General features: G+C 51.9%; 3 protein-coding genes across 7 annotated transcripts in view; all 3 read right to left on the bottom strand.

Annotated features, from left to right (window-relative positions):
• The window catches only part of CALHM2 (calcium homeostasis modulator family member 2), a 5,202-nt gene extending 4,247 nt beyond the window's left edge, over nucleotides 1–955 (bottom strand). For all 5 annotated transcript variants that reach the window (XM_006920891.3, XM_015596352.2, XM_015596351.2 and 2 more), the window contains exon 1: nucleotides 351–955. The gene's annotated coding sequence lies outside the window, so the exon portion shown is untranslated. The remainder of the gene's footprint in view (nucleotides 1–350) is intronic.
• A 2,349-nt stretch (nucleotides 956–3,304) lies between these two features.
• CALHM1 (calcium homeostasis modulator 1) lies at nucleotides 3,305–6,486 on the bottom strand. Its single transcript, XM_006920890.1, has 2 exons — nucleotides 5,932–6,486; nucleotides 3,305–3,784 (listed from the first exon to the last, which is right to left on the bottom strand). The coding sequence occupies exons 1-2, from the start codon at nucleotides 6,484–6,486 to the stop codon at nucleotides 3,305–3,307; spliced, it is 1,035 nt and encodes a 344-aa protein (XP_006920952.1).
• A 525-nt stretch (nucleotides 6,487–7,011) lies between these two features.
• Nucleotides 7,012–12,913, bottom strand: part of CALHM3 (calcium homeostasis modulator 3) — a 15,643-nt gene continuing 9,741 nt past the window's right edge. Inside the window, exon 6 of the mRNA XM_015596318.1 lies at nucleotides 7,012–7,321. Within this exon, the coding sequence (XP_015451804.1) occupies nucleotides 7,012–7,321 (310 nt within the window). The remainder of the gene's footprint in view (nucleotides 7,322–12,913) is intronic.

Below are 12,913 nucleotides of genomic sequence, written 5' to 3'. Positions count from 1 at the left end.
GCTTCAGGGTTCCCAATGAACTCCCTGTGGGGCGCCCTGGGTTCATAAGCTGCACAAAGTGGGGTACAAGATGCCTGAACACTGATGGGCAGAGGAGGGACCAGGCCAGCTTCTGAGACTACTGTTCTAGTCTCCCAGGCCAGGGAGGGGTCACACCCAGGCTGGGAGTGAGACCTCCAACAACAGGACAGGAAACAGGCAGCTGGGGGAGAGGCAGGACTGGGCCCTGCCCAGAATGGGGGGCCTCAGCTACGGGCCTCACTCCTAGGACAGCCCCTCCGGGCAGTCTCAGACTGGCCCTGCCATGTTCCCCGACACCTGGCATGCCCCAGGGAGGGGTCCTTCCTTACCTGGGGTCAGCGTCAGGCAGCAGCGGCTTTGGCCGCCACGGGGCTGGGCGCTCGGAGTGGTGCGGCAGACATCTGAGTGTGGGCCTGCTGAGCGGGCCGCGGGAGAAGCAGCAGCCCCGCCCGAAATGCCCTCCTCTGGCTGTGGTTCCCTCCTCGGGCTCCCTCCTGCTTTTTTCTGCACAGGATCAGGGCCTGGGGCTGGTGGTGTGTCCCCAGAAAAGTTTAACTCCGGAAAACAGGAGGAAACAGCAGGATGGAACTTGTATGCCAGGCAATGGAAAACATCCCCCACGCTAGGCAGAGGAGGGCGGGTGGAGGGGGCGGTGCGAGAAGAGAGGAAGTTGGGGCAGCCGGTTCGGTTTTCGGCCTGCGCCTGGCCCTGCCTGCCTTCCTAAGCAGAGCTGCCCCAGGGGCCAGCCTGGGTGCTCCACACCAGTGGGACCGGCTCAGGGGCCAGGCAGGGAGCCTTCGGGAGAGCTGGCCTGGGCCTGCCCTGCAGGTCAGTTTTAGGGCAGCTCCCGTACTTGCCACCCCGCTAAACAGAACCTTTAGGAGAGAGATGCCATCGGACTGATGCTGACCTATAGCAGGATATGCAAGGCTAGGCCTGCCCGCCCCGCATCCTATTCTGGCCCTTCTCCCTCAGAGCCATCCAGCCACTGCCTAGATAACTAACTCCTCCCCTAGCTCTGGGCTCTACTGTCTAGAATTTAGCTAACTCCCCAGGCATTGCTTTAAATCTCAGACAACATGGAGTTGTCCATGTGCAGGAGTGAAGGGAAAGGGACCAGAGTTTATTTTTCAGTTCCGACCATGTGCCAAACATGGTTCCAGATTCTTCCTCAAAAGTTATCTCCCTTTATCCTCACTGTAATCCTGAAATGCAGATCTTTTAATATCCATTTTGCAGATAGGCACACTGAGGCTCAGAGGAGTTGCCATGGGTCCTACAGCTCTAGTATTCGAACCCAGGTCTACCTGACCCAAAGCTTTACTCTTTTTTTCACATTTGTACTTTCCAGTACCTCTGGGCTGCCTTTTCCCACAAAGCCCTGCACCACCAACACATATCTGGTCTTTTCTCATCTGAATCCTCCCCGCATTCAGGGCCTAGGTCAAGTCCCATGTCCTGCAGGAGCCCTCCAGCCCACCTAGGCCTACAAGGATGGCCCTCCTCCCAAATAATGAAAGGGAGGGAGATGGGGGATGGCAGATGTGGGAATAAAGGGAAGGGTGCATAAGGAAGAATGGAAATCATTAAAACAATGTCGTAAGGATCAAGATCAAAGTGAATTCTAGGATGAGTGGGATTACATCCCAAAGATATCTGAGCGGGTAAGAAGCCCACCTCTTGGCCCTGTTTCCCGCTCCTTGACAAAGATAGCTCCAGTTCCTGATGTCCCCCACCCCCACTCCTTATGTCCAGGGAAAGGAGGAGGTTAAGCCTGCAGGCTCAGAAATCAACAAACATGTCAGCCAGCGCATACTGAGTTCCTACCATGTGCCATGTGCTTTATAAACCACTCATTTAATGCTCACAACAACCCCATGAGGTAGGTGCCCTCATCCCATTGAACAGATGAGGAAACTGAGGCACAGAAAATAAAGCAACTGACCCAAGGGACACAGTTTGTAATGGTGGAGCCAGCATGTAATCCAGTTCTGTCTCACTGGAGCCTGGAGCTGTTTCCAGTCCAGGCAACTCTCCTCCCACCTCTCTCCCCTCATCCTTACCTCAGGGTGGAGCCTTTTAGCACTTTAGAGTCTCCACCCCAGGGGGTGGGGCCTTTGAGAAAATGAGAAGGCTTGAGCTTCTGTTTCTAACTGCTCAGGCCCTGGGGATGGTCTAATTTCCTCCATGACCTGGATGTGAGGGAGGTATTAGGGTGGTCAGTAAGAGGACTAAATGTGTACCGCCCCCCCCCCAAAAAAACCATATGTTGAATCCTAATCTTCAAAGGTGATGCTCTTAGGAGGTGATGCTGTTAGGAGGTAAGGCCTTTGAGGGAGGTACTTCATTTGTGAGGGTAGATCCCTCATGAATGGAATTAGTGCCCTCATACAAAAGGCTCCAGAGAGATGCCTAGCCCCTTCTGCCACATGAGGACACAGTGAGAAGGCATAGGCTATGAACCAGGAAGCGGGCCTTCACCAGCACCTGACCACGCCAGCGCCATGGTCTTGGACTTCCAGCCTCCGGAACTGAGAAATTAATTTCCATTGTCTATAACCTATCCAATCTGTGGTATTTTGTTATAGCAGCCCCCCAATGGACTAAGGTGGGAGGCCTCTTGTGCTTGGTGCTAAATAAACGCGCAGTCCACCGTGACAATTGTTGAGTCATCTCCGTGGTGACCACACACCCTGGCTTCTCCTGAGTGGACCTAGCTTCTGGCATCTTACCACCTGTCACCTGTCACACCAGGTGAGGCTGGGTGTCATGTCCTTTTGGCCCACCTTGCCCACTCAGCCTCAGTTAGGACACTGGCCAAAATCAGAGGACTCCTGCATCATGAGATGTCTGGATGCCCTTTCACTCCCACAGTCTTGAGCATACGAGAACAAAGGTTCTAAAAAGTTGCAGACGAGTGAATGCTGGGGCAAGGATGTCTGTAGAACCTGAGTGGAGATAGTGGACCAGGGATGAAGTAGCCTGGGAGGGGCTGGGCAGGTGGGAGCTGGTCCTCTCCAAGCCAGTTTTGAACCCTTCCAACTAATACTGCTCATGGCTTCACTGCCCCAGGGCCACCCAGGGCAGTGTCATAGCTGTAGGAGTGAGGCCCCCTTCCAGCTCCAAATTTCCTGCCTCGAATGAGCAGGCGATTGGCCGGGCATGTAGGTCACTCCAGGGGCCTACCGCCCAGCACCTACAGCCTTCTTTTTTCCATCTGGTTTGGGGGGCAGAGGGGCTGTGGACTCAGACCACCATTCTTGTCTCTTCACCTGGCCACAGCTCACACTTTGCTAAAGTAGGTGGCCACCTCCTTGCGTGGAGGCCGGGGCCCACCCCCAGCCCAGCCATTGCCCATCAGCGACTCCTCCTGGCCCAGCCTCAGTGGAGGTTTGCATTCGTGCCAGCTCATGAGCAACCTGTTCATGGTGCCTTGATCGGTGATGCCTCGCAGCTTCTCCTTGTCCTCCTCGGCGCTGTCGGTAGCTGGGGCAGCTGAGCTGGCAGGGGCTGTAGCCAGCGCCCCGTGGGTGTGACCCAGCTCTAGGTCATGGTTCATGGCCTCGAAGAACTGCTGGATACAGACCTTGGCGAAGGCCTTGGCGTGCTCTGTGCACGTCTCATCGAAGAGCTTGCGCTCGATATCTATGTAGTGAGACCAGTACTTGCTTTTGAGGAAGGCGGCCTGAGTAAAGCAGGGTCGTACAGAGCGCACGACAAATGCCAGCAGTGTGGTCAGCAGCACGAAGGACCAGCCCAGTGCCTGCGGGGGAGAGAGGAGAGAGTCAGTTGGGCACTGCCCTCCAGCCTCCCAAGCCTGCCAGACCCCACAAAGTACTCTCTGTGTCAGGGCCTCTAGGGAAACGAGCACTGACTGGGCAAGTGATTTGGCCTCTTGGCCTCTGTTTCCATGTCTGTAAAACAGGCATAGACATACCCATTTCATGGAAACGAGATCATGTAAAATGCCCCTGTGTAGGCCTGGCACTCACCGCACAGGAGTTAACTGGGCGGACCCTGGAGTTATAGGCTGCTTGGATTTCGATCTTGTCTCCACTACTTACTGGTTGACCGGGAACAAGGTACCTGATTTCTCTGTGCCTCAGTCTCCCCACCTATAAAATGGGGCTGGTGATAGTACCTATCTCATAGGATTGTTGTGAGGACTAAATGTAATATTAAACTTAGCACAGTGCCTGGCACATAGTTAGTGTTCAGCAAATGTTAGCCACTATAATTATGCCAACAGGCCCTCACCATCCATGCCTCTTCCTTCAGGAAGCCTTCCTTGACCTCCCCAGGCCACAGTGACCATTCCTCCTCTGAGTTCTGTATTGTTCCATTGGCTCCTGATATTGCCTGCCATTCAGTCACCAGCACTGAGTGCCTCCTCCGCGTGGGCTCTGAGCTGGGCCCTCGGGGGTCCCAGAGAAAAATCAGATAATCTCTCAAACTCTGTGCTGAAGAGCAACGGATGCTTAGGTGCTGTCTCTGTTCTGCCAGTAACTCTCCGTGGGGCATGGGGTGGGATGCTCCCTTAACCTCCACTTCAGGGGCAGCCCCCAGCTGCACAAAGAAGCGTTTGGACAGATCAGAAGGAGCAGGCAGAGCAAACCCAAATGCCTATAACTGGCCTGGTGGGTAACAGCAGAACAAACATCAAGTGGAGAGCCGTAGAGCATGTGCTTAGTCTGGCACCGGGAGGGGGCGGTGCGCCTCCCCCGCAAGGAAATGAAGGAGTTGGATCTCCTGATGTTTCAAGGAAAGCTGGAAATCCACTTTTTACGTGAAAATTTCTGTTTTTTAGATGATGCCAACTAATCCTAAAATTGAATTTTGAATTCATCCTCTGAAGGCCAAATGAAACATACACGCCAGGCAGCCTGTCCTCTGGGGGCCCTTTTAGCGTATGGTGCGATGGTTAAGATCAGGTGGAGGGACAGCTGCCCCAAGCCCTGAAGCCTAGAATGACAGGACAAGCGCCCAAAGGAGAGGAGATACAGATGTGGGAGGGAAGCGGGGTTTGGATCAGACAGACATTCGAAGTGCAAGATTCCCATGGGGCATCTGGTGGTGATGCCGGCCTCCAGGAGAGAGTTCTGGGCTGGAGAAGGGGAGCTCGGATGTCTCAACCTGCCACAGTGTACATGTTTCTCTGCCCTTGCAGTGCAGGCCCAGCCCTGCCCTCTCCCCTGACAGACCCTGGTCCGTGGGCTACAAGGGCATGCTGCCTAGGTCATCCCCCCCGCCCTACACCGCTATGACTGCAGGGGAAGCCTGAGGGGCCCGGTGGGTCTGCTTCTGAAAGGCAGAGGATGTGGGAGCCGGGCTGCGGAGGACCCAAGCTTTGGATTTCCCTTCGGAGGGCCCTTCCACCCTGCCCTTAGGGCACATCCCAACAGCTCATCTCCCTCATCTGAGCCCTCCTTTCCAGGGGCACCTGGACCCTCAGTTCTCATTCCCTGAGCAGGGAGACACCAGCTGAGGGCATTTGCCAGGGAAATGTACCCAAATGGCCCAGCTGCCTACAGGCCTCACCACTGCCCCAACCTGGAAGAGGAAAAAGATGCAAATTCCCAGGGAGCTCAGGACAGAGAATGTGGGCTGGCTGTCTGAGCTGTTAGGTCTGCTCTGGGGACCTGAGGAAGGGGCACAAGCCTCTGGACTGTGGTAGTCTTAGCACTTCCCCTAGGGTGTCTCAATCTTGATGAAGACATGGTCTTCAGATGTCCCTTCCTCTGCTGGGAAAATGTGCCCCTGCCCCACAGACTTCTGTCTGAGGGTGAGCCCCAGTCTTTTGGAGAAACATGACTGTTTCTGAGTGATTTTGAGAGGTTGGGGGATCAGGCCCTGCTAGCGGTCCCCGGTCTATGCTGGGAGACCCAGCCCAAGGCCATCCGGCTCCCTCACCTGGGAGATGCAGCGCAGGTAACGCACGGCTACCTCTCGGGCCAGCAGCCAGTCCCCATCATAGATCTCTGGGCAAGGCACCCGGGCCAGCAGGCGGGCAAGCTCGGACGGAGGCAAGCCAGGCGCCAGGCTGCCATTGCCTAGCACGGTCACGGGCACAGCAGTGCAGAAGGCACAGAGGAAGCATTTGCCATCAAGCAGTGTGACGGCCACCCAGACGACAGGTGCGATGAGGGCGCGCTGGGCCATGGAGCAGAACATGTAGCGCAGCACGGCGGGGTCCTTGGCCCGGCGTCCCGGTGGCCGCTTCCACTCCTCGGCCAGCATGGACACGTTGTTGTTCAGGACCAGGCCGAGCAGAAAGAGCACCAGGGGCGGAGCCAGCAGGATGCCGGCACTGTAGGCTGCATTGTAGCCGGGCAGGCAGGGGCAATTGAAATCGAAGGACGAGTATATCTGGGCGCTGGCCAGGGCCATGATGCCGCAGATGCCATTCATGAAGGACTCCTGGTTGGACTGCAGGAACTGGAAGACCATCCGGAACTTGTCCATCATGCCCCCCACGGGGCCTGGTGGCCTCCCCCCACCTCACCTCTGCCTCAGGGATGGCCCCTGTGGCCCGCTTTGCCTACTCGGTGCCCACTTCATAGCTGAGATGGGCAGAGTTCAGGGCAGTGGCCGAGGTCACTGTCTCTTTGAGGAGCCTTCAAGTCAGGTGTTAGCCAAGAGGGGCAGGCTGGCCAATCCTGTGTGTATAGCCAGGGTTCTGCCCCTCCCCTCCCCACCCATCCCTGGCTCCTCTCTCTCCACAGCCACCTCCGGCACTGAGAAACCACCAGGGCCACACCTGATGGGGACCAGTTCTCTGTGGGTGTGGGAGGAAGGCAGGGAGGCTCAGACGTAGGCTGGAAAGGCACAGTCTCCAGCAAGGTTGGAATTTGGTTGAATCCAATGCTGCTGCAGAGACCTGAGCTTCTGAACCTTGTCCCCTGGGCTCCCAGGAAGCAGTCACCCTCCTTCTGCCCTTCCCACTGGGTCTCTCCTTCATGCTGTATCAGAGTCTAACTGATGACTCCTCCGTCAGTTCGGACAATGATGGTACGATGATGCAATGATGGCAGTGATAGCAGTGGCCGTAAAGGGGGAGATAATGGTGGTGGGGGGGATGGTGCTGATGGAGGCGAAGGCGATAGTGGTTCTGATGGCAGTGATGATGGTGGTGACGGTGGTGGTGACGGTGGTGGTGATGGCAATAACGACCGTGATGGTGATGGTGCTGATGACAGGGCATTTGGTGGTGGTGGTGGTGACAGCAGTTATAATAGTGACATTTGTAGTGATATTGGTCACAGCGGAGATGGCTGTGGTGGTGGCGGTGGTGGAGATAGTGCTAAGGCGTCATGGCATAGAGTAAAAAGCCCTGAATTGGGAGTCAGATTTGGATCTGAGAGGTTACTGGGTCCCCTCCCTACAGGACAGGGAGCTGTATATCCTGTCAGCACAATGCAGATGCTTTTATGTCTGGTTTGCTGTGTCTCTGTGGGTGTATCTGTGTGTTTGTAGCTTGTGGATGAAAACCCTTTCCTGGCTCCGCCTCCTACCTCTGCTCCCCTGGATCAAAAAATAAAGGGGTGGGACAGTGGGTTATTATGCCTGGACCTTGGGCCTCCAGAGTGTCTTCCAGAACCAGGTCCCGGCCCCTTCTACCAAAGTGGGGAGGAGCTTAAAGGGCTCTCTTTGATGCCCACCAGTTCTCCCAGAAGAGCAGGTCAGACACAGCTCCAACCAGATGGCTCCTGTCTGGGGTGAGAGGGCGGGGCTGGGGCTGACACGGAGCAAGAGCCTGAACAGGATGGCTTCACGGGGCCCGCAGAACTGTGTCCTTGTGTATATGTGCTTCTGCGTGTGTGTGTATAACCACGTTAGTGGTCTGTGTGTCTCTGTATGACCAACAAGAACTGGCATTGACCAAGGCTTCCCTGGGTCAGGCCACTTTACATGCATCGCCTCATGTAATCCTCATACAACCCTATGGGATAGATGCTATTGTCCCTCATTTTACAGAGCTGGGGACTGAGGCTCAGCGAGCTTGGGTTACTAGCTAAAGGTTACACACTTATAGGTAGAGGAGTGGAATTTGAAACCAGGCTAGGTAGGAGTGGAGGTAGAGAAGGGGGCGAGGAATTATATTCTTATCTTTCTCTTTCTGCTGAATGGGGTTTTCCTGTTCTACTACTCTGGGTAGAAGAAACACTAGTATGTCAAAAATAGAATACGGGTGGCAAAAGATATTGCTTCCTTCAGCCCTCAGGCTGTGCTTGGGGAAAATGGAGCCCCTAGGCTGGTGACCTCTGGAGGACCATCGTTAAGGGTTCCTGAAGGGGTACCCAGAGGTGGAAAGCCAGATGAGGGAGATCCAGCCAAGGACATCTACCGCAGCATCGATGTGCATGGCTAACAAGGAGTCTAAGCTATGGCAGAGCCTGGCACGCAGTCCTGGGTGTGGACTGGGTGGGTGGTGCAGGAGCCCAGGAAGAGTGTAGCTCCAGGGGGCCTCCTGGAATCTCTGTCTTTTATAGTGGACGCTGTTTATAGCTGATGTGCCCTTTTAGTGATGCCCAAGCTGGCTGAAGGGTGCCTGCTCTAACCACATAGACTCTGTCCACAAATTCTAACTTCAATGTTATTTTAAAATACTTGATATAAAAGTTTTGATTGACTTCTAAACTTATATTCTCTTTCTCACAAGAATTTTAGTTACAGTTATTGAAAGTAAAGTATGAATGCTGGAGTCTTTACATACCATTCAGACTGTTGTAAATTTTTGAGTGGTCGTAAAAATTAGTTTTCAATTTATCACCTTCTTGGGTCAGGTCTTCTGTGGGTGATATTTATCAGATATTTGAAGAGATCGTAATTAAAGAGTCTTGAGGGGGTAGGTGGTGGGTGAAGGTGGTCGAAAGGCACAAACTTCCAGTTATAAAGTAAACAAGTCTCAGGATATAATGTATAGCATAGTAACTTTAGTTAATAACACTATTGTATATTTTTAAGTTGCTAAGACAGTAAATCGTAAAAGTTCTCCTTATAAGAAAAATGTGTAACTATGTGCAGTGATGGATGTTAACTAAACTTATGCTGGCGATGGTTTCACGATATAAACATATATCGAATCATCATGTCGTACACCTGAAACTAATACAATCTTATATGTCAATTATATCTCAAATTTTTTTTTTAAAGAGCCTTATATAGGATCTGCTAGTGGGCATTTCAAAATCTGATGTTAAAAAGTTGTGCTCACCAAAGCAAGCTCAGTTTCTCATTTTAAGAAGTCTGAGAGATTTCATTTGGATGTTTTATTCCAGTTCAGTATTGAATATCTTTCCTAATACTTTGTACTAAATCTTTCTTATCTTAATTCTGAAAGATAAAAAAAGATGTAATCATTTTTCCACCAGGGCCTATATAGATGTCTCCAAATCCCTTCCGTTTACCCTGGTATCATGTGTCAATCAATATCTCATATACAGGGATGTGGAGAAAGTTAGGAACCTCTGTCTCTGAAGGCTGAGGGCCAGGGGCAGGTGCTCTGTGGGGGTGGCCTCTTGAGCAGTGGCTGAGGTCAGAGCTGTGTCAGCTACCATAGAAAGGACACAGGCTGCATTGGGGAGATTTCTTAGCTATCACCCCTTTACTTGTGTTGTCCTGGAATGCCGCACTCTGCCCTCGCTCTGCCCACCCAAATCCATTTAAAAGCCTGCTCATTTCATTTGCTCAATGTTTTTTTTTTCACTGCACAGTCAAGTGTTTTCTTAGCAAGAAATCATGTCACAGAGTGGATAAGAGCAACCTAACCAATGACCTGGGTTCACATTTCAACCCTGCCACATACCAATAAAGGACCTTGAGCAAGTAAGTAATTTAACCTCTGAATGCCACAGTCTTTGAATCTGTAAAATGGGGGGAATAAAAGAGCTTACCTTTCAGGTTGTCATGACAATTCAATGAGATGATGCAGGTAAAGAGTTTAGCTCAGTGCCAGGACCACAGTGAGATCACAGGAAATGATCATTATAATAATGATAATCTCTTCACCTGAGCTGTAGTAATTCACTTTGAAAATTGTGTTAGTTTCCTATTGCTGCTGTGGAAAAAAAATCACCACAAACTTAGTGGTTTAAAACAACACAAATTTATTCTTATAGTTCTAGGGGTCAGGAGTCTGAAGTGAGTCTCAATGGGCTAAAGACCAAGGAGTTGGCAACCTGTGTTCCTTTTGGAGGTTCCAAGGGAGAATCTATTTCCTGGCCTTTTCCAACTTCTAGAAGATACCCACATTTTCTGGCTCATGGCCCCGCCTCTGCTTCACTCCAATCTCTGCTTCTGTCATTACATCTTCCCTGACTCTGACCCTCCTGCTTCTCTCTTACAAAGACACTTGTGATTACATGGGGTCTACCTGGATTACTCCGAATATTCTCCCCATCTTCAGATCCTTAACGTAATCACACCTGCAAAGTCACTTCTGGAGGTAACATATTCACAGATTCCGGAGATGAGGAAGTGGACATTGGGGCTCATTATTCTACTACAGGAGGGGTCTTTGGTAGTGCCTTTAGCAGAGCTTTCTGTCTTCTCCACCTCTCCCCTCGGATTCCTAGAGCACGGCTGGGTGTAGATGGGAAGCAGAGTGTCACGACCCTGCTCAAACTTTTTGATGCATTGGTGGCAAACACCCACAGCCACCACTGTGTAACAAACACGGGGCCCTTTTGCCTCCTGCTCTCAGGAGTGTTGTTCTGGCACTCACCCCAGTGCTGGAGGAGTTAAATGTCATGCAAAGCAGCATGCAAAGGGGGCCTCTAAGGAGCGGGTGCTGTACCTTTAGGAAAATGCCCAATTTGCACAAAAGAGCACTAGTTTATGGTACTCAAGTGGGCATTGCCTTCAACCAGCGGCTGTGGGAGCACCTAGAGAACAGGGAAGTGGAAGAGGCAGCAGCTATCAGTGAGATGTGGCTGCCAAGGCAGCTCAAGTTCTATCAGGCTGTATTACCAGAGGTATGAGGTCTTTATCTAGGAAGGATATAATGCTATTCTCTTCTGCATCGGCCGAAACTGTACTGGAGGTTGCACGTTGTGGCAAAACACAGCAGTGCTCACCAAATATTCCATATGCTTCCTTATAATTCCCAGCTTCTGTTCCAGGTAGGTTGAGGCCATGGGACTGAGTTCTGGCGTAGAAGCCCCCAGCTCTCACCACTGTCCCTGCTCTTTCTCATCCCTGCTTCCCGGACCAGGACACCAGTGCAACACCCATCCCCGTCAGCACTCACCTCTACATTCCAAAGGCTGCTTGCGGCACACTGGGAACCCTTGGCCTAAGGTTGGCTGGAGGTGCCACAGTTAGTGCCCCAACCAGGGACAGTCGGAGACTGGTAACAAACCCTCTCCCCTGAGTTAGGATGCCTCAGGGACACGGGTCCCCAGAGCTGCCCACAGCAGTGACTGGCTGGCTCCACACCCTTTACTGGCTTTCTTCCCTTTCTGGTATCACTTCCCCTGATCCTGCCTGGTGTTTCCTGGAAATGACTTCTATATAAATCACTCACTCACTTCCTTGTCTCAGGATCTGGGGAACACAATGTGCCTTCATGCAGCATCCCAAAATGGGGGAGCTCCCATCAGCTGGGTTCGCAAGTGGCCAGAGGAGTCCCTCTCTTCCCAACCCCCCTCCCCTGTTTACCTGCCTCAGATTTTGCCTGAGTGAGAAATATATCTTTGTTGTGTTGCTAAGGCACTGACATTTTGTTTTATTTTTATATCTGGGTCTAATCTGACTAGTATAGGGCGGACTGCTCTATGCGTGACATTTTAAGCAGGACATTGACAAACAAGAGCACCCTGAGTCCATTCTACCTCCTAAGTACCGCTAATCTGCCTTTTCCCTCCATCTCTACCCTAATCTAGTTCCTATCAGCTCTTTGGTCCTTCTGTGATTCACACTGCCCCCTTAACAAGCCACTCCAAGGCTGCAGCCAGTGTGATCTTTTAAAAGTGGACATTTGATTAAATTACTACATACATAATTCCCTTCAATGACGGAAGTCCAAAAGCCTTATTGGGGCCGATATGGCTGTGTGAGAGCTGGCCCCGGGACCTCTCTCCTTCCAGTGTCTACTCTCCGGCTCCCTCATCTGCTTTCAGTTCCTCAAACAGAATAAATCCCTTTCCATCTCAGGACCTTTGCACATGCTTTACGCATTCCCGGAATTCTTCCCCGATTCCTCACCTGAGAAATTTTGGTTCATCTTTAAGATCTCAGCTTAGTGGTCGGTCCCTTCTTTAGATAAGTTCCCGAACCCTCAGCTTAGAAAAGTCCTGCTGATACAGACTTGCGTAGCCCCCTGGATATACCTCCCCATTCACAGCACTGATTACAAATTTAATTATTTGTTTTGAATGGGTATGTTTATATAATATCTGGGGCTCCCATGGGACAGTAAAGGATGAAGGTCCACATCTGTTTTGTTCACTGCTGTGTTTCCAATGCCGAGCACAGTGTGACTGGTACATAGATGCTCAATTAATAAATAATGAATTAATGAATATTCAGATCAGTGAATAGAGGGAAGAAGGAATCCTTGGACCTAGATAAATTTGTGAGGAGGCAGGAATTCAGACACATGTAGGAAACAGCCCGTGGTAGTCTGGCTCTGAGCTTGCTTCCACGTTGGGTCCTGGGAAGAGCAGCTCCTCCTTCATGTGGGTGGGGGTGGGAAGATGGGTGGGCCGGCAGGGCTGGTGCATGTTCAAAGCTCCCTGCCATGGCAACGACCACCGGCAGACCAATGTCATATCTGCTCTGCCAACATTTGCCTCCCCAGACTATCTCTCATTGCTCTTCCCTAGACCCTTAGGGACACTCTCCCCATCCAACAGCCCCTTCTGCCCTCCCCCTGTTAGAGATGATCAAGTAG

This window comes from Pteropus alecto, unplaced genomic scaffold, assembly GCF_000325575.1.
Source record: "Pteropus alecto unplaced genomic scaffold, ASM32557v1 scaffold177, whole genome shotgun sequence".
Lineage (NCBI taxonomy): Eukaryota > Metazoa > Chordata > Mammalia > Chiroptera > Pteropodidae > Pteropus > Pteropus alecto.
This window is presented reverse-complemented; position numbering and strand designations above follow the sequence as displayed.

What these genes read in the sequence shown, in the direction of transcription:
- CALHM1 (XM_006920890.1), bottom strand. Translation starts at nt 6,486, where the DNA reads ATGATGGACAAGTTCCGGATGGTCTTCCAGTTCCTGCAGTCCAACCAG. An exon ending in ACCTGCGCTGCATCTCCCAG is followed by an intron (nt 3,785 to 5,931) that starts GTGAGGGAGCCG and finishes TCTCCCCCGCAG; the next exon opens with GCACTGGGCTGGTCCTTCGT.